Source organism: Theropithecus gelada, chromosome 9 (assembly GCF_003255815.1).
Source record: "Theropithecus gelada isolate Dixy chromosome 9, Tgel_1.0, whole genome shotgun sequence".
Classification (NCBI taxonomy): Eukaryota; Metazoa; Chordata; class Mammalia; order Primates; family Cercopithecidae; genus Theropithecus; species Theropithecus gelada.
This window is the reverse complement of record NC_037677.1, coordinates 92,026,985-92,053,994: the sequence shown is the minus strand read 5'-3', so window position 1 is coordinate 92,053,994 and position 27,010 is coordinate 92,026,985. Positions and strand designations below refer to the sequence as shown.

Sequence of the window (27,010 nt, the reverse complement as noted above, 5' to 3'; positions counted from 1 at the left end):
TTCCATTGTGGGTAGGTGGGTGATCGGTATTCTTCTTCCCCAGATACTTTAGTATAATCCCCAAAGGAACTTTTTTCATTCCCCGCAGGTCACAAGCTGTGGCTACTATGGCAGTCAGGACAAAAAAGAACAAGATTGAGAACACCACTGCTTAAGACATTCAGCTAATAGCTAACATTTATTGAGGTCTTTCTGTATTGACAGGCACTGTGCTAAGGGCTATACAGTCAGGATGTCATTTAATCTTCATAACATAGTGCCTCTGAGATAGCTGCTACTTATTATCCCCATTTGACAGAGAAGGAAACTGAAGCTCAGAGAAGCGTCACTTGCCCAAAGCCATATGGTCAGTGATGGACCAGGATTTAAACACAGATGGACTGTACATGTGAAAGAGTTGTAGAAATAGTTTGTGCAGCCTGTGAAGAAAGATAGCTTGTTTCTTAATTAACCAGTCTTTTGTCTTCCCTAAGTTAGCACCAGGTGCCATCCAGAAATACCCTTGAGGTGCTAATGGTAAAGTAAGATGTTAAACTCACATTGTGAACACCTAGAGATGTAGCGTGTCAGGGCCCTGACTCTTTCTCTTCTTTTTCTTAATTCTGTCCTTTCCACCTTAAAATAAGAGGAATTGATTTTATGGGATTTTGAATTTCCTCTGCATTATCTTGAACATCTATATTAATGGTGTTTGTTTCAAGGAAATTTTGCAAGGTTCAACATTACTTTCATTCCTTAAAACATTTTTGAACCATTGTTTTAGAACCTCCTCTAGAATTTACATCTCATTTTTATAGTATTACAAAACATACAATAGATTTTCAGAACTGGAAGAAATATTTGATACTATCCACTCATTAATTTAAAGTAAAAGAATTAAGACCCACAGAGAGTAAAGCTGTTGTTGCCCGAGGTTCCACAGCTTGTTGTTGGCAGAACTTTGACTCCTGATCCCAGCTGTACGTCTCTGAACATGCGTAAGGACACACAGTGGGTTGAGAACAAAGCCTTGGGTATACATGAGCGTGGCTTAGCAATCCCAGTTCAGGGAATTTATCCTCAAAAACTATTTCTAAAGAAAATAGGTCTTTAGGCCAGGTGTGGTGGGTCACGCCAGTAATCCCAGCACTTTGAGAGGCCAGGATGGGTGGATCATCTGAGGTCATGAGTTCGAGACCAGCCTGGCCAACATGGTGAAACCTCATTTCTATAAAAATACAAAACTTGCGGCTGGGCGCAGTGGCTCACGTCTGTAATCCCAACACTTTGGGAGGCCGAGGTGGGCGCATCACCTGAGGTCGGGAGCTTAAGACCAGCCTGACCAACATGGAGAAACCTCATCTCTACTAAAAATACAAAATTAGCTGGGCATGGTGGTGCATGCCTGTAATCCTAGCTACCCAGGAGGCTGAGGCAAGAGAATCGCTTGAACCCGGGAGGCGGAGGTTGCCGTGAGCCAAGGTGGCACCATTGCACTCTGGCCCAGGCAACAAGAGCAAAACTCCGTCTCAAAAAAAAAAAAAAAAAAAAAAAGCCGGCCATGGTGGCTGAAATTTGTAATGCCAGCTACTTGGGCGGCTGAGGCAGGAGAATCACTTGAACCTAGGAGGCAGAGGTTGCAGTGAGCTGTCGCGCTACTGCCCTCCAGCCTGAGCAGCAGAGCAAGACACCGTCTCAAAAAAAAAAAAAAAAGAAAAGAAAATAGCTCTTTATCTAAAGATTTTTAGAGCAGGATTTATCACACTGAAAAACTGGAAACAAGCTGAGCATTTAATAACATAGGTGTGGTTAAGTGTGTTCAGCTGTATCAAATTAATGGAATATTTAGTAGTAATTAAGATAATTTTTGCAACATGGAAAATGTACTTGGGTTGTGAGGTGAAAAGCTAGGATGTAACATTTAACATACACTATAATTAAAACTTGTTTTTTAGCATATGGGGAAAAGTAAAGAAAATTAATTAATTTGTATAATTGGTTGGTAGAAAGATGGTTTAATTTTTTTTTTCTTAATATAAGGTCAGTTGCTTCCCCTCAAGGCAGAAATCTTTTTGTTATTTTATCTTAGTGGCTGTGACTGTAAAAAAAGGAAAGGGAAAATTTTTGTAATCTCAACATTGACCACAGTAATGATTTGTGATATATGATTTCAAATGGTTTTCCTGAGTATATGCATGTATATATATGAATATGTACATACATGTTTGTGCGTGGAGAGAGGGAATCACACCATGTATACTACTGTTTTTAAAGAAAATTCTGGGCCGGGCGCAGTGGCTCATGCCTGTAATCCCAGCACTTTGGGAAAGGCCGAGGCGGGCGGATCTTCAGGAAATCAAGACCATCCTGGCTAACACAGTGAAACCCCGTCTCTACTAAAAATACAAAAAATTAGCCGGGCATAGTAGCAGGAGCTTGTAGTCCCAGCTACTTGGGAGGGTGAGGCAGGAGAATGACTTGAACCTGGGAGGCGGAGCTTGCAGTGAGCTGAGATCGCGCCACTGCACTCCAGCCTGGGCAACAGAGCGAGACTCAAAAAAATAAAAAAATAAAATTCTACCTATGAGCTTGCCATAATTCTATTTTTTTTTCGGCCAAGTGTGGTCGCTCATACTTGTAATCCCAGCACTTTGGGAAGTGGTCCTTCCCAAAAGGACCACTTTAGCCCAGGAGTTCGAGACAAACCTGGGCAACATAGTGAGACCCCTATCTCTACAAAATATGTTTTAAAATTGACCAGGCATGGTGGCTCATGCCTGTAATCCCAACACTTTGGGAGGCCGAGGCGGGTGAATCACGAGGTCAGGAGTTCAAGACCAGCCTGGCCAACATGGTGAAACCCCATCTCTACTAATAATACAAAAATTAACCGGGCATGGTGGCACACACCTGTGGTCGCAGCTACATGGGAGGCTGAGGCAGGAGAATTGCTTGAACCTGGAAGGCAGAGGTTCCAGTGAGCTGAGATTGTGCCACTGCACTCTAGCCTGGGCAACAGAGCGAGACTCCTTCTCAAAAAAAAAAAAATAAATACATGTTTTAAAATTAGCCAGCCATGGTGATACATGCCTGTAGTCCTAGCTACTCTGGAGACTGAAGCAGGAGGATCACTTGAGCCCAGGAGTTCAAGGCTGCAATAAGCTATGATTATACCACTGCACTCTAGCCTTAGTGACACACTGAGACCCTGTCTGTAAAAGAAAAAAAGCAAAAAAGTTTTCTTTTTTAAAATTCTATTCTCCTTCCCAAAATATTTAACATTTTATTTTAGAAGAAAACATCTTTGTTGGTTCTGATTATAAAAATAATTCACTCATTATAAAAAAATAAAATAATATAGAAAGATAGATTATTACTTTTCTGGCTACATTCCAGATTTCTTCCTGTGCACACATATATGTACAGTGTTTGATAAATAGGATATCGTACATGCTGTTGTATAGTTTGCTTTTTTCGTAGACTATATCCTAGATAGCTTTCCATGTCAGTGAACCTAGGTATAGTCTTTATAATAACTGAATTATAAACCGTTGTCTGAATATTTAGGTAGAATTCAGTTTATCAGTATTACAACAATGTTGTGGTAAGTATCCTCGTTATATACCTGCCTGTTCATACAAATGATAAATTTCTGGAACTGAAATTGCTGGGACAAAGGGTATCAGGGTACACAGCTTTACATGATGCTATGTACTGCCAAACGGACGCCTAAGAAAGACAGTCTAAGTGGTATGTCATTGTCTTCCTGAGTCTGTTCCTAATGCAGTCCCACATGTTCAGTAAAACATCAAGACATATCAGTTGGGCCAGGCACTGTGGCTTGCACTTGTAATCCCAGCACTTTGGGAGGTTGAGGCGGGCAGATCACTTGAGGTGTGGAGTTCAAGATCAGCCCGGCCAACCTGGTGAAACCCCATCTCTACAAAAATGAGCCAGACCTGGTGGCACATGCCTGTAGTCCCTGATACTAAGGAGGCTGAGGTGGGAGAATTGCTTGAACCCAGGAGGCGGAGGTTGCCTTGGGCCTAGATCATGCCACTGCACTCCAGCCTGGGCGTCAGAGTAAGATCCTGTCTCAAAAAAAAAAAAAAAAAGACGCATCAGTTGGTAGCTGCAGCCTGCCAGGTCTGCTACTTCATCATATCCTCTTAATGGCTTTTCAGGGAGACTTGCAGCTCCTCTGCTGAAACGTTTAAGCCTCTCCACATCCAAATTGAACAGCCTGGCCATCGGTCTGCGGCAGATCGCAGCCTCCTCCCAGGACAGCGTGGGACGTGTTTTGCGCCGCACCCGAATCGCCAAAAACCTGGAACTGGAACAAGTGACTGTCCCAATTGGAGTTCTGCTGGTGATCTTTGAATCTCGTCCTGACTGCCTACCCCAGGTGTGTATATACCCCAGGTGAATAAATACTCTGCCACTGGGGGCTGGTGCAGATATTGGAGGAAGAATATATATGTGTGTGTATATATATATATATATATTTTTATTATACTTTAAGTTGTAGGGCACATGTGCACACCGTGCAGGTTTGTTACATAGGTATACATGTGCCATGTTGCTTTGCTACACCCATCAACTCATCATGTACATTAGTTATTTCTCCTAATGCTATCCCTCCCCCAGTCCCCCACCCCCTGACAGGCCCCAGGGTGTGATGTTTCCCGCCCTGTGTCCAAGTGTTCTCATTGTTCATTTCCCACCTGTGAGTGAGAATGTGCGTTGTTTGGTTTTCTGTCCTTGTGATAGTTTGCTGAGAATGATGGTTTCCAGCTTCATCCATGTCCCTGCAAAGGACATGAACTCATCCTTTTTTATGGCTGCATAGTATTGAATGGTGTATATGTGCCACATTTTCTTAATCCAGTCTATTATTGATGGACATTTGGATTGGTTCCAAGTCTTTGCTATTGTGAATAGTGCTGCAGTAAACAGACATGTTCATGTCTCTTTATAGTAGCATGATTTATAATCCTTTGGCTATATACCCAGTAATGGGATCACTGGGTCAAATGGTATTTCTAGTTCTAGATCCTTGAGGAATCGCCACACTGTCTTCCACAATGGTTGAACTAATTTACACCTCCACCAACAGTGTAAAAGCATTCCTATTTCTCCACATCCTCTCCAGCATCTATTGTTTCCTGACTTTTTAATGACTGCCATTCTAATAGGCATGAGATGGTATCTCATTGTGGTTTTGATTTGTATTTCTCCGATGACCAGTGATGATGAGCATTTTTTCATGTGTCTGTTGGCTGCATAAATGTCTTCTTCTGAGAAGTGTCCATATCCTTTGCCCACTTTTTGATGGGGGTGTTTTTTTCTTGTAAATTTGTTTAAATTCTTTGTAGATTCTGGATATTCGCCCTTTGTCAAATGGGTAGATTGCAAAAATTTTCTCCCATTCTGTAGGTTGCCTGTTCACTCTGATGGTAGTTTCTTTTGCTGTGTAGAAGCTCTTTATTTTAATTAAATCCCGTTTGCCTATTTTGACTTTTGTTGTCATTGCTTTTGGTGTTTTAGTCATGAATTCCTTGCCCATGCCTATGTCCTGGATAGTATTGCCTAGGTTTTCTTCTAGGGTTTTTATGGTTTTAGGTCTAACATTTAAGTCTTTAATCCATCTTGAATTAATTTTTGTATGAGGTGTAAGGAAGGGATCCAGTTTCAGCTTTCTACTTATGGCTAGCCAGTTTTCCCAGCACCTTTTATAAAATAGGGAATCCTTTCCCCATTTCTTATTTTTGTCAGGTTTGTCAAAGATCAGATTGTTGCAGATGTGTGGTGTTATTTCTGAGGCCTCTCTTCTGTTCCATTGGTCTATATCTCTGTTTTGATGCCAGTACCATGCTGTTTTGGTTATTGTAGCCTTGTAGTATAGTTTGAAGTCAGGTAATGTGATGCCTCCGGCTTTGTTCTTTTTACTTAGGATTGTCTTGGCAATGCAGGCTCTTTTTTGGTCCCATATGAACTTTAAAGTAGTTTTTTCCAATTCTGTGAAGAAAGTTATTGGTAGCTTGATGGGGATGGCATTGAATCTATAAATTACCTTGGGCAGTATGGCCATTTTCACGATATTGATTCTTCCTATCCATGCACATGGAATGTTCTTCCATTTGTTTGTGTCCTCTCTTATTTCGTTGAGCAGTGGTTTGTAGTTCTCCTTGAAGAGGTCCTTCATATCCCTTGTAAGTTGGATTCCTAGGTATTTTATTCTTTTTGTAGCAATTGTGAATGGGAGTTCACTCATGATTTGGCTGTTTGGCTGTTATTGGTGTATAAGAATGCTTGTGATTTTTGCACATTGATTTTGTATCCTGAAGGATATATTTTCAATACTGGAGATAAGCTTCCCAAAGACAGTTGTGTGTGTGTGAAGGTCTTTTAACAAAAAAAAAAAGATAATTTTTGAGACTTTATTCTCAGGTTGTTCTTGAGGTAATATAGGTTCTTGATTCCTCCAGTATCCTAAAGTAGTTGTTCATATGTCCATTTTAGAGCTGGAGAAATTGAACCTCATAGAAGGTAAGATTCCTGTCACACTTGTAAGGTGCAGCTCGGACTGTAGCCCAAATCAACCTACCATACCACAGTGCAGGAGCAAATTTCCAAATATCTTAGCTTGTGGTTCACTTTGTTCTCTGACCACAAGTCTCTGATAGCCTGCTGCTGTCATTCATGTATAACTGGCTTGACCCGTGTGAAAAGGACACCTTTATTGTTAGCGTCATTGATGGCTTCCTATAGGTACGTCTGTTAGGAAAAAGAACTTTCAGTAGTTAATGAAAATTAGAATACAACGCTCGGCCAGGCATGGTGGCTCATACCTGTAATCCCAGCACTTTGGGAGGCCAAGGCAGGTGGATCATGAGGTCAAGAGATTGAGACCATCCTGGCCAACATGGTGAAACCTTGTCTCTACTACAAAATACAAAAATTAGCTGGGTGTGGTGGGACCTGTAATCCCAGCTACTCAGGAGGGTGAAACAGGAGAATCACTTCAACCCAGGAGGCAGAGGTTGCAGTGAGTCAAGATCACGTCACTGCATTCCAGCCTGGCAACAGGGCGAGATTCCATCTCAAAAAAAGAAAAGAATGCAACCCCCTTTAAGCAAGTTGACATATCACAGCCTCCTGTTGAGAAAGCATATGTTAAAGTTCTTGCCAAGCAGCTGTGCTGGGAAATACAAGGTGTCATTAGAGAGTGGCCCCACTTTATTACCCTAAACTCCCTCCCTGAATTCTGGGAGCATTTCCCCCACTGGACTGTCCTATAGGATACCAGCTCTTTCTTTGCACTAGCCCTGAAGTCTCAAAGGGAAATTCTATTTTAAAAACAAAAAACTAGCACCTCTTTACTATAAGACATAGGTGACTGTGGAATCTGGAATGCTCTGTGAAGGGTACTCTCTGACATCCCCTTACACCAGTGTGTTCACCAAGGGGCTCGCATACCACTGAGGCCTGTCATCAATCCCTGGCTGATGCTGGCTCACTACCTCTCTGGCCACATACCTGTCTTGCAGAAATGCCCCAGTGATGACTTAGCACACAGAAAGAGTGCTTATGAATGCTAACATCACTGTTGCTATTACTGTTTGTCCCCTTTGATCCACTGCTCTCCCTTTGATCTGCAGGTGGCAGCTTTGGCTATCGCAAGTGGTAACGGCTTGTTACTCAAAGGAGGGAAGGAGGCTGCACACAGCAACCGGATTCTCCACCTTCTGACCCAGGAGGCCCTCTCAATCCATGGAGTCAAGGAGGCCGTGCAGCTGGTAGGTCCCTGGGAATGCACCAAGTCAGGCCCAGAGGGGCCAGGTCAGGTGTTTGGGAATTTAAAGCAAAACTTAGGCCACACAGAGCCAAGACTACAGGCAGACTTGACACTCCAGCAGGCCTGTGAGCCCACAGACTTTAGGCCATTCTACAGAGCCAGATGGGTCCTCAGTGACTTAGGAAGGCCCCTGCCTTATAGCTGCATCTTGGCACTATTTATTTACAAGGATGTCAATTAGACCTTCATTTTTTGGGTCACAAGGCAGCAGGAGTACCAGACCTAGAGTGTGAGGCCTATGTTCCTGTCATTGGCAGAGTGATCTAGGGTAAGTCAGATGAGAAACTTTACAAAAGTTTGTCATAAACTGTCATGCAGTGTGTTGAGTATCAGATCATGCTGTTATCACTATTATTATTTAAGGGCATTACTTTAACTGACCATTTCTCATTCTCTTCAACTGTCAAATGAAGTTTGGTAATAATAGCTACTACTTGTTGAGTACCTACTATGTGCAAGGCTCATTTTATCCATTAATTCATTCGATCGTCACAACAGTCCCATGAGGAAAATATCATTAATTATTAGACTCATTTTCTACATTGGGAAAAACAGATTCAGAGGTAAAGTAATTCCCCAAGAGTCACACGGTGTGTGATAGAGTTTAGATTTGGACCTAGGCTGACTCCAGATCCTTTTTTTTTTTTTTTTTTTTTTGTGGCTCATTTGCTCCAACATTCCAGGATTCTGTTGGCTACTGGGAGAATGTCTACAAGCCTGCTTATTACACACTCAGTGACCAGAATCTGGTTTTTTTCTTATGCCAACATAGTGGTTGGAAAGAGCATAGATTTTAGAGATTCAAATCCCAGCTTTACCACATCCTAGCTTACACAGGTGCCCTCCCTCCTTTTCTTCCTATTGATGTGTAACATACAGAAAGTATACAGATCCTGTGAACAACTCTGTGACTGTTCACACACACACATATATAACCACCAGCCATATCAAGATCCAGAACAGTCCAACATCCTAGAGGGCCCCCTGTGCCCTTCCCAGTCAATATGAGCCGCCTTCCCCACAAACTACTTTTTTGACTTCTGTCACATTAAATTACTTTTGCCTTTCTCTTTTGAGACATAGTCTTGCTCTGTTGCCCAGACTGGAGTGCAGTGGCACAATCTCAGCTCTTGGCTCACTGCAGCCTCAGCCTCCCAGGCTCCAGCAGTCCACCCACCTCAGCTTTCCTAGTAGTTGGGACTACAAGTGTGTGCCTCCAGACCTGGCTAATTTTTGAGGTTTTTTTGTTTTTTGTAGAGACAGAGTTTCACCATGTTGCCCAGGCTGGTCTCGAACTCCTGAGCTCAGGCAATCTGCCTGCCTCAGCCTCCCAAAGTGCTTGGAATGTGCCACCACGCCCGGCCTTTTGCCCATTCTTGAACTTTATATAAATGAGATCAAACAAAACACACGTTTATGTTGCCTGTCATTCCTTCGTTATGTCTGTGGCATTCATTCCCATTGTTGCATCTAGCAGTAGTTTTCTCATTTAATCGCCATGTAGTGTTCCGTTTACCTGCATGTACTACAGTTCATCTTTTCTTCTGTTGATGAATATTTAGGTTGTTTCCGGTTTTGGGCTGTGTAGAATAAAGTTGCTGTGAACATTCTGGTACATACATATATTTGTTGTAAAAGTAATATGACCATATGGAGAAAAATTAAAAATCAAGAGAAAACAAAATGCCCATAATCTCAGTATCCTCACACAGGCTCGTTAAGTCATTCCAGTCCACATCCCAGGGTAGAAGTTGTCATCAGAAGTCATGAGAACCATGACTCCCTAGCAAGACCAACCCAACATTTCCTCAATGCTGTGAATAGAAAACCAACAGAGCAGCCACTCCCTTTTGTGATCTTCATGGCCTGAAGTAGTGTACTGCATTTAACCTCCATAGATACCCCTTTGTGCTCCTTCTGGCATTTTAAAAATTGTCTGCCCAATATTATGACTAGCAGTACCCTAGTGCTGCCTTCGCTACTTGATGCTGAGCTCTTTGAGGGCATGCCCTGCGTCCTGTGTGATCCGTGATGCAGAGCACAGCATCGAATATATAGTGTTTGATAAGCATTTGCTGGACAACTTTTTGGTTCCCATGATCGGGAGCTTAATTTTGTTTTTAGAAGAAGTTTCACAGTGTCTCACTTAGTTCTCAGAATGTACAGATGTTTATCTGTAAAAGAGAAGCTGCTATTTTCATATTTTGTGTGGTCAGAAGATGTCATCTTTATCATTTTCTTCTTTCCTTCTAAAGGTGAATACCAGAGAAGAAGTTGAAGATCTTTGTCGCCTAGACAAAATGATAGATCTGATCATTCCACGTGGCTCTTCCCAGCTGGTCAGAGACATCCAGAAAGCTGCTAAGGGGATTCCAGTGATGGGGCACAGCGAAGGGATCTGTCACATGTATGTGGATTCCGAGGCCAGTGTTGATAAGGTCACCAGGCTAGGTGAGCTGGATGGGGTCTCCTCTTTCACAAGGGGGAAATATTACGTCCTCTGCAGCTCTGGATCATATTAGTGGAAACAATTCTTTGCTCATCTTTCAGTCAGAGACTCTAAATGTGAATATCCAGCTGCCTGTAATGCTTTGGAGACTTTGTTAATCCACCGGGATCTGCTCAGGACACCATTATTTGACCAGATCATTGATATGCTGAGAGTGGAACAGGTAAGAGTTCCACAGGACTAGTACATTACTTCCTGTCTTAGAATCCTGCGGAATTAAACCAGGCATGGCCATACCACATAAGGCAGTTTAAGAAACAATATTTTTTAATATCTCCTATGTACAAAGTTCCATGCTAAGTACAGAGGTGAGTAAAACACAACTCCCGCCCTCTAGTAGTTGAACCAAACCAATACACAAATAGCTTTATTACAAAGTGGAATGTGTTGTGTGCTAAAGAGGGTCCAAAGGTAAGACAGACCACATGGCACTATGCTGACTGAACTGTTTCTGGCAACCTTTTGTTCACCTATCAGGGTGTTCCCAAACGTATATTATTTTTTGAATTTGATTTGAAAAGATGGTGCAGAAATGTTTCAAACCAAAAACTTATATACGTTCACTGCTTGCCCCCAGTGTCTTTGGTTACCAATATTAATGTACTTAATGTAGTGATATTTGGGATTCAGTAATTTGTAGAATGTCTCCCTGGATTATGTTTTACCGTGTTGTTAAGGTTGTAAACAAACCAAAAGCCAATTAATTTCAAATATAAAGTTGTGCTGTGTCCTAAATTCATGCCTGCAAGAAAATATAATAGATGCCCTCAAGGCAGAAATGGACAATCTGTTAAATTCTCTGCATGGATGCATTTTAAGCTTTAATTTCTGATGTCACAGTACACTTTCAGAATTATATAAAGCAGCATGGCAGTAGAGAATGTGCTTATTGGCCTTGGTTGCTTTGACTCTGAGCATGTGTCTCTTCCCTTCCATCCTTTGACTGGAAAGGAAGGCTCCAGTTAGCTTATAAATGTGGCATGGTCCCGGTGAGAACTGGAAAGAATTGTTTTGAAAATGAAACTGTACTCCACAGATTACAAGGAAGTTAGATCACATGATCATTCATGTTTGGGGGCCTTACTTTACTTTGGTAAGGAAGCCTGTTGGTTGGGCACCTGTGTTTGCCAAGCACCACAGTGAACTGGATTAGACAGGAGGAAAGCTCTCCTTTAGCCAGGACTAAACCCTACCCCTAGACCTAATTTGAACACACCAGTGTTATCCTCAGTCATTAAAATGAGAATGGCCTTGAAATTCCAAATCAAAATGAGTCACTATGTGTACTTCATCCAGCACTATTGGATGGCATAAAGTAAAGCCAGAAGGATGGCTTGCACAGGGGTGGGATTCCAGTCTCCAAGGAACACAGAGGAAGTGAGATCCCAGATAGGAAACAATGGCAGGGCCTTGGGACTCATGAGGATAGGGCAGACACCACTCATAACTTGAGCCAAGGCAAAAGCTTGGTCCCAAAGAATCAAGGCATGAAGCCTGTCCTGGGGATGTCTCAGAGAACAAGGCTTAAGTGGGATCCAGCTTGTGATTGGGGCCCTCAGTGACCAGTCTCAAAATACTTAAATTCCTCCAACCAGAAGCAGGATTAGAACCAGAGCCTAGGGCTGAGCTGAACCTAGAGGTGGGGCCAGAGTGACACAGTTGTAAATCAAATGAGTAGCCAGAGTTTGAGGTGCTGAAACCAAGTACTAGGTACCTAACCAGGTACCTAACCAAGTACTGCTTACCTCTAAAGCAAACCTGGGACTTCGCCAGGGTACAGGGAGTAGGAATGTATATGTGGCACCTCCCTCTTTCCATGCGAGTCCAGTGCCTAGGTACCATATGTAGGGACTGGGATCTTTATTGTTAAGTATTCGTTTTAGTAAAATACCAGAAGTCAAGGCCTTATGTTGATAACCCACTGAATGCCTTGCACATTCTTTTTTATTCTTTTTTTTTTTGAGACGGAGTCTTGCTCTGTCACCCAGGCTGGAGTACAGTGGCATGATCTCGGCTCACTGCAACCTCTGCCTCCGAGGTTCAAGCAATTCTGCCTCAGCCTCCCAAGTAGCTGAGATTACCTGCCACCATACCCAGCTAATTTTTTAGTAAAGACGGGGTTTCGCCATGTTGGTCAGGCTGGTTTCGAACTCCTGACCTCAAGTTATCCACCCATCTCAGCCTCCCAAAGTGCTGGGATTACAGGCGTGAGCCACTGTGCCCGGCCCACCTTGCACATCCTTAACGTTCAAAGGTTTCCTGCTTCAATCCCTGTTCCAACTGCCTTGAGGGCCCTTTGCTTGCAAGTGGCCGGTCAGATCATGCTGGAGGGAGGAAAGTAGGACTAGTTCTGTTGTCGAGGCCACAGGAGCCACTTTGGGCTGTGGTTTTACAGGCTCACCTTTCTGTTCTATCCTAGGAGCTTGCTTATTTCAGTTGTTTTTATGTTATTGCCCCTGGACTTCCTCTGTTCCAGGTAAAAATTCACGCAGGCCCCAAATTTGCCTCCTATCTGACCTTCAGCCCCTCCGAAGTGAAGTCACTCCGAACTGAGTATGGGGACCTGGAATTATGCATTGAAGTAGTGGACAACGTTCAGGATGCCATTGACCACATCCACAAGTACGGCAGCTCCCACACGGATGTCATCGTCACAGAGAACGGTCAGTGTCCAGATGCTTCCTGCATAGTGTCTGCCTTTGCTGCTTTCTGATCCTGCTCCTCTTAGCCCCTCTTGGCCTGCAGAAAAACATCATTTGAGTAGGCTTATGGTAATGCTTAGTAGTGGTTGCATTTGGTACTTTGATGTCACAGCCGGAGGAGGCGGGGCAGGGATGATTAGCTCTGCTTTGAAGATGACTAACCCTGTCAGCGGCGTTATCATTTAATGCATGCAACAAATCTTACAAAGTAGTTAAAATAAACCAATTTTACAGCTGAGGAAACCAAGGCCCAGGAGATTAAGGGCAGAACCAACTCTGCACATTCATTCATTCATTTATTCCACAAATATGTATGCAGGGACACTCCTGGGTGTCAGATACTGGAGCCTCAGTGGTGGAGGATGCCAGTAGGGCCCCCTCGAGGAATTTACAGTCAGTTAATTGGGGCACCAGAGCAGTGCCACCCATATTAACAGCCAGCACTTACCAAGCACTCACTGTGTGCTAGGCACTAGGATGAGTACTCCCCAGGTGCTGATTTCATCCTCTCTACAACCCTATCAGCTAGGTAATGTAAGTCCCTTTTCACCCAGACACAGAGAGTTTTATACACCTGCAGAAGGTCACAAAGCCGGTGGGTGTACAGCTGGAGTTCAGGCCTAGGCATTCTGGCTCTGGAGCCCATAAGTTGGAAGTTTCGGCAGGTCACCTGCATGGGAGATCTGGATTCCAACCCAGTCTTTCCACAACCCTGTGATTGATGAAGGTGATTTGTCTTCTTCCTGTTGAGATTTTTCACAAGCCTGAATATTTAATATGTGAGAACACATAGGGAGGCCCAGTGGGGACTCAGACTCTGCCCTGATCTGTCACCAATGAATGGCTGGAAACAGGGATGTTCTCTGGGTATCATCCTAACTTGGTTTGTCTTTCTTTACCCTGCAGAAAACACAGCAGAGTTCTTCCTGCAGCACGTCGACAGTGCCTGTGTGTTCTGGAATGCCAGCACTCGCTTTTCTGATGGTTACCGATTTGGACTGGGTAAGAAAGACTCTGGTTGGGGAGAAAGAAGTTCCTTATGAAGCACTGTGTGGTCCAGGGGTATGTTGAGGTGGGGAAGACACCTCCCCTTGACTCACATGCTTGGTCAAGATAAGAGAGAGAGATAGGCTGGGTGGGCATAGTGGCTCACGCCTGTAATCCCAGCACTTTGGGAGGCCGAGGCGGGTGGATCACCTGAGTTCAGGAGTTCAAGACCAGCCTGGCCAACATAGTGAAACCCTGTCTCTACTAAAAATACAAAAAATTAGCCAGGCGTGGTGGCGGACGCCTATAATCCCAGCTACTCAGGAGGCTGAGGCAGGAGAATTACTTGAACCTGGGAAGCCAAGGTTGCAGTGAGCCGAGATCGCACCATTACACTCCAGCCTGGGCGACAAGAGCTAAACTCCATCTCAAAAAAAAAAAAAAGAAAGAAAACCTCCAATAATACATTTATGACACGTTTTCTGAATATTTGAGAATTATTTCAACCACTCAAAACATTTTAGGCCACGTGCAGTGGCTCACACCTATAATCCTGACACTTTGAGTGGCTGAGGCAGGAGGATCTCATGAGTCAGGGAGTTCAAGACCAGCCTGGGCTACGCAGCAAGACCTCCTCTCTACAGAGATGAAAAAATTATCCAGGTGTGGTGGCGTGAGCCTGTAGTCCCAGTTACTCAGGAGGCTGAGGCAAGAGGATCCCTTGAGCCCAGGAGTTCGAGGCTGCAGTGAGCTAAGATGGTGCCACTGTACTCCAGCCTGGGAGAGAGTGAGGCCCTATCTCTATAACAAAACAAAACAAAAAGACACACATTTTAATCCTTCTGAACTTTTTGAGTAGGTGATCTGCCTGGAGAAATAGTTCTCACCGAATTGTTAAAGATTATAAAAGGGAATTTAACTCAGTTATTCTTAGTCATTATACTCTTTATTTTTAGTTCCCCATTTCTTTTATGTTGGGATTTGATGTAATTATCACATCACTTGCACTGATCTTTATACTCCATGTACTTGAAAAAGAAATAGCAATATATTTTTAAGGGCTGGGGCACCCAGCATTCAAATGAAAATCCAGGATGAGGGAAGAACAAAAGACCATTTCATTGTCCTTCCAACACCAGCTCAGAGTGAAAGCTGGTTGAGTTAAATTCCTTGTGAAATGCATTAATGACAATAGAGATTTTATTGAGCATTTACTACATTCCCAGCACTGTGCTAAATGTGTCACAAGCATGCTCTCACTTCATTCTACAAAATGAATTCTTTTTCCAGATGAAGAAACTGAGGCATGAAGTTAGGTAGCGTGTCCAAAGTCATGTGGTCTCTATGCTATTGAACCAGAATCTGAATCCTGCTGGTTTCACTCTCCTTGCCAACCACTACCCCAAGCATATCCCACCCTCGCTGCATTTCCTACTTGCTCTTCTCTCTGCCTGCAGGACCTCTGGTTTTCTCCAGCCAGCTCCTTCTCACTGTTCAGGTCTCAACCAAAAGGCACTTCTTTAGGGAGGCTTTCCCTGACCACCCTTCCCAGCGTGTCCCTAGCTCCACCACACAGCCTCTGTCATAGCACCCATCACTGCACTTGAGCACCACAGGAGACTATTTACTCACCTGTCCTTTGGCTGCCTCGCCCACTATAATATCAGCTCCACGAAAACAGGGCCTTGTATCTATTATTCACCACTTTATCCCCAGGGCTCAACACAGTGCCTAGTACATAGTACATGCTCAGTAAAGTGATAATGAGGGAACCCTGCCTCCACTGTATACATTGTAGAACACCAAGCCAGGCCCAGGAAAACCCCTGATGTTCCCTAGGTCTGAGCTGGGAGCAAGAGGAAAGTGAATGAACAGTAACCCTTTGATGTATTCAGTAACTGTCTAATGAGTCCCCTGTGCTAAGACTTCTAGGGGATACCAAGAGCATGTCCCTTTCTTTCTAAGATTTAAAGAGTATTTGAGGAGGAGGTGAAACCATTTTGGTAAATGTTGTCGTACCCCCAAAACATGCTCAAATGTCAAAATATGGTATGCAATTCAGATGCTAAACTGATATCAGAGACAGCACTTGTATTAATAGCATTGTCAAAATGCACTGGGGATAAAATACAGAAGAGGGGTTCACACACAGTTTCACGAGAAGGGGTGTATCATGATTTATAGTAATTGGAGGACATGTTTATGGGAACAGGATGACTCAGCTGTCCTGGGGAGGATGGGTGAGGAGTTAGCAGGAAGAGAGGGTACCAAGTGAGGGGGAAGCAGCAGGGTGGGTCTGGAGCATGGACAGGAAGCAGAGGCTGGGAAAAGCTACATCTTTTATTCATGCTTTTTCACAGGAGCTGAAGTGGGAATCAGTACATCGAGAATCCATGCCCGGGGACCAGTAGGACTTGAGGGACTGCTTACTACTAAGTGGCTGCTGCGAGGGAAGGACCACGTGGTCTCAGATTTCTCAGAGCATGGAAGTTTAAAGTATCTTCATGAGAACCTCCCGGTTCCTCAGAGAAACACCAACTGAAAAGAGCCAGGAAAACCCGGGAATGTTCCAAAAGGTCTTTGCAGTTAAACTTGTCTTATCTCAGGAGAGAGCCCAGTCTTGTCTCCCAGTTCCTGGTAGGGTCTGCCTGTTGGAAAGTGTACTTGGATGCTTCTGGGCTCCGTTTGGCAATAGCAGTCTTGGCTGATGGGCGCAGTCTGGCTCCCAGCTCACCCCCTTTTTTTTTTTTTTTAAAGTAAGAAAATAATTGCTACCAATAGAGACTTTGCCAAGTCCAATTATCTTCTAGGATTGAAAGGTGCATTTTCCCCATATAAAAGGCGAGGAAAATCCATGGCTGCTTTGTATTACCTCAGTGAGTTACAGCCCCCCTTGGCATTTAGTTGGTACTAGAGCCAGTCATCCTTAACAAATCTTTTCACATTTTATTTCTTTCACACATAGTCATCTTCAAAAAGGAAAAAGATTTGGAATTTTAGAAGAGCGGCAACTCTTCTTTTTAGCATTCTCATCAGAAAGTCACAAAAATAGACGGAATCATTTCCACTGGGAAGATTGACCTTTTGTATTTATTTGTGGGGTAAATTAATAAGCATTCCAGATGCTTGCAGCTTCCTGCATCCAGGAGATGCTGTGTTCCCCGTGATGCAGCTGGAAGCTGAGCTGCAGACAGGAGGTGCGAGTTTCAGGATGTTCCCCACTGAGCCGGAGGAATATCTACGGCAGTGATGCTTGAAATTTTTGTATGAATTATTTTGTCGTCCTACCCTTTTCCTCCAAAACAAAAATTAGAGGATTATTTTAATACTTTGGATTCTTCTCCCCTTTTTGAGAAATAAAGTTTTTTATGAAAAGCCTGTGCATGATTAAAGTTTTCTCCCTTATTTGTCATTACCCCCTTCTTTTTCCTCTCTTGTGACCCTTGTGCCCTGCTTGCGGGCATGTTCTCTTCTCTTAAAGCTGTCTGGGGAGACAAGACATCTGCCTCAACAGTGTTTGTTGGGGGAAGCAACATAGGCAAAACCCACAGAGGGACTCAGACAGGGAGAGAAGAAAGGAAAACAGGAGATTAAGCCCCAAGAGCTTGAAGACTAAAAGTGCGGTGAGGGTCTGAAGTTGGTGGGGTCCGACCTGAGCGAGCTCCCACGGTGGCACATAGCCCCAGCTGACATCCTTAGTTCACTGTATCCCCCAGCTCCTCCCTGCCCGTCTTGTTGCCTCAGGATCACCTGACAGTTCAGACCCTCCCCACTCTCCCTCCATTTAGCTCCTGTCCTTAGGGCCCCTGGTGCCTGACAGTCTGCAGTTGAAAGATTTCTTGTCTCATGGGGGTCTCCTAAAGAAGTAAGCACTCGCTTACAGTGCTGCTGCTTTTCCTCTGGGGATGTTTCACCACCACAAGAATGATGGTGTCGTGTGGAACATGTTCCCAGGCTGGCTGCACAGCCTGCCTCTCATCCAGACCCTTACATGGTCTGGCAAGTCACCCTGACTGCCCTGCCCTCTGGATGGGAAGTTCTGGCATAGCTTGCCTGAAAAGGCTATAAACAGCCCTATCTGAAACTGTCACAAACACCACAATGAGCTCCCAACCAGACAACAAATGCCCAGGTATCTTAAATAGAAGGCAGCCTAAGAGAGCTGGGGCCCTTGGGGAAGACCACTGAGAAGGCAGGCCTGCATCTGGGCCCTAAGAAAGACCACTATCATCAGACAGAAACCCCAAGTTTCACTCATTAAACTGGCCTGCATCAATCATTGCTGTAAATGCACACATTGAGTTTAACTGCATCCCACAGAAACTTCAAAGAATTGGGGCTTGAACTTGATCATTCCTTTTTCTCATGTAAAAAGAGCTCTGGAAGTAGGCAGCTTCAAGGCTGAGGTAATGCCTCCATGAAGGCCATCAGGCACTGGGGCTGCTTTTGGTTTATGCTCTTCTGTCCTAGGGCAAGGCTCTTGTCCACATGGTAGTGGCATTCCAACCATCAGGACTGCATTCCAGCCAGCAGGAAGAAGGAAGAACCATAGGCAGAGGAGTGTCTGCCCGCTGCCCCTTCTAAGTGACATCCGCTGCCCCTTCTAAGTGACGTTCCAGGAAGACCCCCGCAGTGGCTTGACCAAAACGAGCTCATGGCATCCCTTCTCTAAAAGGGATCTGGGAGGTGTAGCTTTTTTATTTGGGCACACTGCAGCTCCAAGAAAGTAAGGGTGCTATTGGTAAGGAAGGAGGAAAATCAGATAGGGGAAGAAGATTATCCTAATTGATTCGTGGAGCTGAGAGCAGGATTCATTCACCTAAACAGTATGGCTGCTGGAGAACAAAAGAGGGCTGGGATGGTGGCCAGAGAGGTAGCCACAATGTCCCACTGCACTGCCTCACAGAAAGGAAATGGAAAGGAGAGGTGAGCAGACACTAAAGATTCATGGTGCTATTTGCAGCCCAGTGTAATGGAGGGAGCACTGAACTGGGACTCCAGAATTTTTTTTCCAGCTCTGTCACTGACTGGCATTATGACCTTGGGTAACTAAACATTTTTGCCTCAGTTTCCACACTCACAAAATGGGAGCTTGGATAAGCTTCCTAGTGAGATGGGGGTATGGGAGGCTCTTCATCACTAAATTGCAAATTAGCTGAACAGGTTTTTTTTTATGTGACAGCCATAGCTGGCCAAGTCTTTGGTAGGCATTGAAAGCTAAACGCAACATCACTGACCCGCTCTTCTCCACGCACACACACCCCTCTGCTATTTGCTGGATTTGTGGACCTCAGACTACTTCAAACTGTGGTTCAAGGATCATTATAACAGAATGACCACAGAGGCTAGCTAAAACTGTAGATTCCTGCACCCAGATCTGCTGAGCCAAAATTTCTGAGGATGGGGCAAGGAATTGGAATTTTTAGTAAGCCCCTTATGTGATTTATCCCAGCATTACCACTACTGTAAGTAACCTGAGAGTTTTGTTTTTCTTCCATAATGAGAAGTCCAGAAGTAGCTCAAGACCAACAAGGCAATTCTGATGCCATTAGGAACCCAGACTCTTTCCAACTTTCAGCCCTGACATTCTTAACTCCGCAACTTCCCTTGCACCACGATGGCTGTTCCATTTCCACACCTGTGTTCCATCTATGTCCCAGTCAGGAAGAAGGGCAGGGGAAAGAGGCGTGCACAGCTGAGTTCGCCCAACACACCCACATTCAAAGAGCTTTCCTGGAAGCTCCAGTCAGTCACTTCCCTTATATCTCATCAGGAGGAACTGTTTCTTGGGGCCACGTGAACAACTATAGCTGCGAGGAGGCTGGGAAATAGAGTTTTACAGCTGGGCACATTCCTGCTCAAACAAAAATCATGATCCTCTTTGTGAGGAAGAGAAGATAAAAATCAGGTAAGCTACTACATTAGGGGGTAGCCATGTTAGGTACAGTTACCCCTAGTGACTTTCCGAAGAGTAGATTTTCTTGGAAGCCTCTTTTATTCCCTTGAGCTCATTGATAAGTTTTGTAATGCAGGTTTATATGGGAAAGCTAAAGTGCTCCATAAGAGATGGAGAAAAGACAAAATTCCCAGGCAGTTTTGGAGAGGAAAGAGTAAGTCGTAGGCCGGTGCAGTGGCTCATGCCTGTAATCCCAGCACTTTGGGAGGCCAAGGTGGGTGGATCACCTGAGGTCAGCAGTTCAAGACTAGCCTGGACAACGTGGCGAAACCTTGTCTCTACTAAAAACACAAAAATTAGCTGGGCGTGGTGGCGGGCGCCTGTAATCCCAGCTACTTGGGAGGCTGAGGCAGGAGAATCTCTTGAACCAGGAGACGGGGGTTGCAGTGAGCCGAGATCGTGCCATTGCTCTCCAGCCTGGGCGACAAGAGCGAAAGTCTGTCTCCAAAAAAAAAAAAAAAAAAAAAAAAAAAGAGTTGTAGACTTGCCCTAGGCAGAGGCTACAAACTAAGGGTCAGTAGGAAATTAGGCTAAAGAAAGCTAAATGTAAGAAACAAAGTATAGGAAAAGCCATCTGTTTTTAAACTGATGGCTTGATGGAGGTTGTTATGTTGTTATGGACTGAATGTTTGTGCCCTTCCCAAATTCCTCGTTGAAGCCCTACCCCTCAATGTGATGGTGTTTGGAGACGGGGCCTTTGGGAGGTAATTAGGGTTAGATGACGTCATGAGGGTGGGGCCCTCATGGTGGGATTGGTGCTTTCGTAAGAGATGGCATGTCTCTGAACAAACTGTTGGGTAAACATGTCTCTCAACAAACTGTTGGGTAAAAAGAAAAATAAGAGATACTAGAGACCTTGACCTCCCGTCCTTCATGTGAGGACACAGTGAGAAGACAAAACAGTCTCCTGCAAGCTAGGAAGCAGGGCCCTCACTAGGAACTGAACTGGCCAGCACCTTGATCTTGGACTTCCCAATCTCCAGACTGAAAAATAAATTTCTGTTGTTTGATCCACCTAGTCTATGATATTTTGTTATGGCAGCCCAAGCAGAAAAAAACAGATGTTGTCTTGGAGGTACCTGCATTTTAGAAAAGGAGTCCTAATATTTCAAAGAATTGGCCAGAGTGGCATAGCGGAAAGAGTATGCATTTGGGAGTGATATGACTTGCACTGCCATCTATAAATTGTAGGAACTTGCAGGATTGTTTTTTGCTGCAATGAGCCTCAATTTCCTTATTTGGAAAAAAGTAGACAGCTAATACTTACGTTGAAGATTCCTGTCAGTAAATAATCAGGTCATGGACTGGACACCTAGCTCATGGAAGAAGCACCATCCATGTTGACCACAATTAGCCACATCTGGTATATCTGTCTTTGTATCCCCCACTGAGCCCAGCAAGGCATAATGCACACAGATGTTTACTGAGTAGCTATTGAAACAGGCTACTTGGGCAGAGCTATTGAGGTGGAGGGGGCTTTCTCTGAGATCCATGGACCATTAAGGATGCTGGTATGAGGCTGGCAGTCTAAAACGATCGTCTTCCCTGACTCCAACTTATTTCTAAACCATTGAGGAGTATCATTGTTCTCTCTTCCTTATGAAAGTGCCCCGTGGAGTCTCCTGTAGTAGACATTGAGTTAAATGTTACAATGTCTTTTTCACTGGCACTTCTGGCAAAAATCGATGAATAACTTCATAACCACTCTTAAGGGCACCTCATGTAAGTTTGCAGATCTCTGCTATTTTGCAGAACTCTGCTATTAGTGAGAATGAGATTTTAAAGCCTCATTCAGTATCCAGTGAGCACCCACTACATGCCAGATGCTGGAGATAAGAGACATTTCCTCCCCCTGATGGTTCAAACGTTGATCTGTCTGAGAATTGCTGCTCTAAACTCAGGTAATTCTTATCCTTAACTCCTGCCCGTTACTGGCTATTTTACCCTACTCCCTAAGAGAAATCCTTTGGCCAGTAGGAAAACACCAAACTAGACAGATATGATCCCATGCTGAAGGCAGAAGGATTCACCATAACCTAAGAAAATCAACTCACTCTTTATTCCATCTGGCCCCAGGATTCCTCTAACGCTAGAGGGCAGTCGGGTCCCATAGACCTAAGGAAGTCGGCCTGCTCTTCATCAATGCCCAGCAAATTATCCTCTCCCTGTCCTCAGGCTGCTCTCCTGGAAATGAAGTGCTGATCAGTAAAATAACTTCCAGAGATCCTCTTACCTACAGGGTAAGAACACAGGCCTTTTCAGTTTAGAGGCAGAATAGGGTTTGGACCTTGATTCTAACACCTACTAGTTGTTTGACCTGGGGAAAGTGTCTTAACTTCTCTGAATTTTGATAATATGTATCCATAAATGGTTTTGTGAGAGTAAATGCAAAGCACTCAGCACAGTATTCAGCATGTGGTTAACCTTCAGTAACTGTTGGCTGTTACTATTAGTGATTGTCAGGAATGACTTTCTCTTAGTTCTTGACATGGCTTTTTTTCCCCTTTGAGACAGGGGTCTCACTCTAAAACCCAGCCTGCTCTCAAACTCAACTCCTGGGCTCAAGCAATCCTTCTGTCTCAGCTCCTGAATAGCTAGGGTTACAAGTGCATGCCACCGCACCAGGCCCTACATTTCTCTTTTATTTAAAGTCCAAGCATCAATTCCTAGGACATAAAGTGAGGACATTCTTAAGACAGATCTACTATGTACTAAGCATCATAGTAAGGGGGCCAGATGAATTATGTATGATGCCACAATAATCTGAGTGAGGGAATTGTTACCCCTATTTTACAGGTATAGAACCTAAAGATCAGTAAATTGCCCAAGATCACACTGTAGTGGAGGAACCTGGATTCGAGCCCAAGACAACAGAGCTTCAAAACTCTTCACCACAGGGGGCATAGCAGTAGTGTTTTCCCAGAAGCTTCTTGTACCTGATCCCAAAGGCAAGTTGTGAGGCTGAAGAAGGAGGTTGCCACAGCTACTAACTGGACCCCTTTTCACGTAATCAGATCCTTGGTCTGCTCCAGTTTTGCAAGAGGAGCCACTTGTCTGGAAACTCTCCTCAACACCTGCCCCTGGAGGGAGCCGACTGTGCCTGAATTATTTAGAGTCTCTAGACACTTGATATAATGAGCAGGTGTGGATGCTTCTCTGAATTCCCCAGCATGCCTTTACTTACCTCCTTTCCCCTCCCCCCGTTGCCTATGAGGAAAAAGGAGGCATCATCCTTTTCCTCACTGTAGATGTGTATGCCTCGTCCTTCATTTTTCATCCCGAAGTCTATTTGTAAGAAGTGGACCATTTTCCTTGCAAATATCAAAAATCATGTTGATTTCCATTGAAACTAGTGGTGTAAATTGACCCTAACTAGTAAATGCGTAAATTGGCCAGGAGTGGTGGCTCATGCCTGTCATTCCAGCATCTTGGGAGGCCAAGGCAGGAGGATCACTTAAGCCCAGGAGTCTGAGACCAGCCTAGGCAATATAGTGAGACCCTGTCTCTAATTTTTTTATATATATATATATATTTTTTTGAGACTGAGTCTCGCTTGTTTCCCAGGCTGGAGTGCAGTATCACGATCTCGGCTCACTGCAACATCTGCCTCCCGGGTTCAAGTGACTCTTCTGCCTCAGCCTCCCGAGTAGCTGGGACTACAGGTGCATGCCACCATGCTCAGCTAATTTTTGTATTTTTAGTAGAGACAGGGTTTCACTATGTTGGCCAGGCTGGTCTTGAGCTCCCAGCCTTGTGATCCGCCCACTTCAGCCTCCCAAAGTGCTGGGATTACAGGCATGAGCCACCGCTCCCGGCCAAAATTCTTGTTTTTGAAGAATATTTACTGACATAGAGAAGAGACGCACTAGAAAATATTGAATAGGGGAAAACTAAGCTATAAAACAGTATAATTAAAAATTCTCAATTATACATATTTAGTTAGAAAAAGACTGAAAGACAATGTATCAAATAATATTATGGGCTGGGCACAGTGGCTCACAACTGTAATCCCAGCACTTTGGGAAGCTGAGGCTGGAGGATCACTTGAGGACAGGGGTTCAAGACAAACCTGGGCAACATATCAAGACCCTATGTCTACAAAATTTTTTTTTTTTACTTAGCCAGGCATGTTATGTGTACCTGTAGCCCCAGCTACTTAGGAGACTGAGGCAGGAGGGTCTCCTGCGCCCAGGAGGTTAAAGCTACAGTGAGCAATAATCAAGCCACTGCATTCCAGCCTGGGTGACAGAGTGAGACCCTGTCTCAAATTAAAAAAAAAAATTATATATATACACACACACACACACACACACAAAAAAAAAAAAAAAAAAAAACAGAGAGAGAGTCTCACTCTGTTTTCCAGGCTGGAGTGCAGTGGCACAATCTCGGCTCACCACAACCTCTGCCTCCCGGGTTCAAGTGACTCTCCTGCCTCAGCCTCCCGAGTAGCTGAGACTACAGGCACATGCCACCATGCTCGGCTAATGAGTGATTTCTACTGAGCAGTGAGACAAGTGAGTTTTATTTGTCATTATACTTTTCTAAGTTTTCTACTTTATTTTAAAATTTTCATAGCTAGTAATATTTCTTTCTATGGGAAATTATTGGTGCAGGCCAGGCATGGTGGCTCACACCTGTAATCCCAGCACTGACTGGGAATCCTAGGCAGAGGATTGCTTGAGCCCAGGAGTTTGAGACTAGCCTGGGCAATATGGTGAGACCCTGTCTCTACAAAAAGAAAAATAATACAAAAAGTAGCTGAGCATGGGCCAGGCATGGTGGCTCATGCCTATAATCCCAGCACTTTGGGAGACTGAAGCGGGCAGATCACAAGGTCAGGAATTTGAGACCAGCCTGGCCAGCATGGTGAAACCCCGTCTCTCCTTAAAAAAATACAAAAGTTAGCCGGGCATGGTGGCATACACCTGTAGTCCCAGCTACTCGGGAGGCTGAGGCCGACTTGAACCGGAGAGGTGGAGAATTGCTTGAACGGGGGAGGCGGAGGTTGCAGTGAGCTGAGATCGCGTCACTGCACCCCAGCCTGGGTGAAAGAGCAAGACTCTGTCTCAAAAAAAAAAAAAAAAAAAGTAGCCAAGCATGGTTGTACACATCTGTGGTCCTAGCTACTAGCTACTAGGGAGGCTGAGATGGAAGGATTGCTTGAGCTCAGGAGTTTGAGACTGCAGTGGGCCAAGATCATGCCACTGCACTCCAGCTTGGGCCACACAGAGTGAGACCCTGTCTTGAAAAAAATAAAAAAGAAAGAAAAAAAGACAGAGAGCGAGAGAGGAAGGAAGGAGAGAGAGAGAGAGAGAGAGAGAGTCAGAAAAGAGAGAAAAAGAAAAGGAAGGAAGGCAAAAGAAAGAAAAGAGAAAGAAAGAAAAAGAAAGAAAGAAGAATAAAAGAAGGAAAAGAAGGAATTATTGGTACAATGGTGAAAATAAAATTTGTGATAACGATTTTTTAAATTTATAGACAGGTTTATTTTCCATCCCATCCTCCTTTGTATTCTATCTTTTACAGATGAAGAAATCAAGGTTCAGATGCTCTTGGTGACATAGCCAGTTGAAGGGAAAGTACAGACTAGACGCCAGACCTTTTTACACAGGAGGGAGAGAGTGACCTCAAAGGGGAGTCTGGACTAGTGACTTCTAAGGCCCCTTCCAGACCGAGGTTCTCTTTCTCTCTGCTGCTGTGCTGGTTTCACCCCCTGCATTCACAGCCCTCCTAAGGTAAGAGAACTTCAGAAACCCATGAAGTGCTTCTGCCCCAGGTACTTCACTGAGCTCTAGTTTTCTTTCTGTAACTTGCAAATAGGGCTACAACTCTGACTCTGTGTTTCCAGATTCTGTTTCAATGCAGACAATTAGATGGTAAATAATTCAAGAGAACGGAAACTGGCAAAGTGGTGTGTGATGTCCAAATAGCTATCTTCTTTACCCTCTGGTGTAAACTTCAGGCTCCTCTGCAACTCAGGAGCCCCAGGAGTAAGTGAAATGTACAAACACAGGAATCTCCCGTTTCCATTCCCCTCATTTTTAAATATTGTTTGGGGGTGGGAATGCAGTTTAATCAAAGATTAAGGTAAGACAGTTTGGCTTTGGACGACAGATTCAGACAACTTCTTAAGCATGTCTGAATTTCTTCCCATGGTGGAGTAGAGTGATCAGAATCCAGAGGCATCGGTTTCTCCTTGACCTGAGGATTCATGATCCAAAGTTGTGGTCTCAGAAATATCACCATTCATCCTCTTTCTCTTCCTTCTGGGCAATGAGGGAGACACATTTCACCAGACCCTTCTAAACTGCCCTGCCATTAAAGAAGTAGTCTTAGTTAAGACCCGTTGAATTACAGGTAACATAAACCACCTCTGCCCTGCCTAAGAAGAAAAGGATAATGTATTATATGGACATAGGGGTGTCTTATAAAGCCCAAGGGCAAAGAAAATAGAGATGGACCAGCCTCTCAAGAAATTGGAGCTAGAGGCATCATGTTACAGGACTTCAAAATATATTACAAGGCTATAGTAACCAAAACAGCATGGTATTTGTATAAAAATAGACATATAGACCAATGGAACAGACTAGAGAACACAGCCAACTGATCTTCAACAAAGGTGCCAAGAGCTTACACTGGGGAAGGGACACCCTCTTCCATAAAGGGTGCTGGGAAAATTGGATAGCCACATGTAGAAGAATGAAATTGGATCCTTCTCTCTCACCATATGCGAAAATAAATTCAAAATGGATTAAAGACTGAAAAATAAGATCTAAAACTATAAAAATACTAAGAAAAACTCTCTTGGACATTGGCCCAGGCAAAGAAGTTATGACTAAGACCTTGAAAGCACAGACAACAAAAACAAAAACAGACAAACGGGGCTATATTAAACTAAAAATCTTCTGAACAGCAGTTGATTGTTTCAATCAACAGAGTGAAGAGACAACTTGTTGAAAGGGAGAAAATATTTGCAAACTATTCATTCAACAAGGGACTAACATCCAGAATATAAAAGGAAC

General features: G+C 44.0%; 1 protein-coding gene across 10 annotated transcripts in view; it reads left to right on the top strand.

Annotated features, from left to right (window-relative positions):
* ALDH18A1 (aldehyde dehydrogenase 18 family member A1) overlaps positions 1-17,413 on the top strand; it is a 49,852-nt gene extending 32,439 nt beyond the window's left edge. For all 10 annotated transcript variants that reach the window (XM_025396066.1, XM_025396064.1, XM_025396061.1 and 7 more), the window contains 7 exons: positions 4,164-4,384; positions 7,641-7,778; positions 10,093-10,288; positions 10,388-10,509; positions 12,823-13,009; positions 13,955-14,050; positions 16,396-17,413. In XM_025396066.1, the coding sequence (XP_025251851.1) occupies positions 4,164-4,384; positions 7,641-7,778; positions 10,093-10,288; positions 10,388-10,509; positions 12,823-13,009; positions 13,955-14,050; positions 16,396-16,577 (1,142 nt within the window). In that variant the 3' untranslated portion in view covers positions 16,578-17,413. The remainder of the gene's footprint in view (positions 1-4,163; positions 4,385-7,640; positions 7,779-10,092; positions 10,289-10,387; positions 10,510-12,822; positions 13,010-13,954; positions 14,051-16,395) is intronic.
* Positions 17,414-27,010: the final 9,597 nt, after the last annotated feature.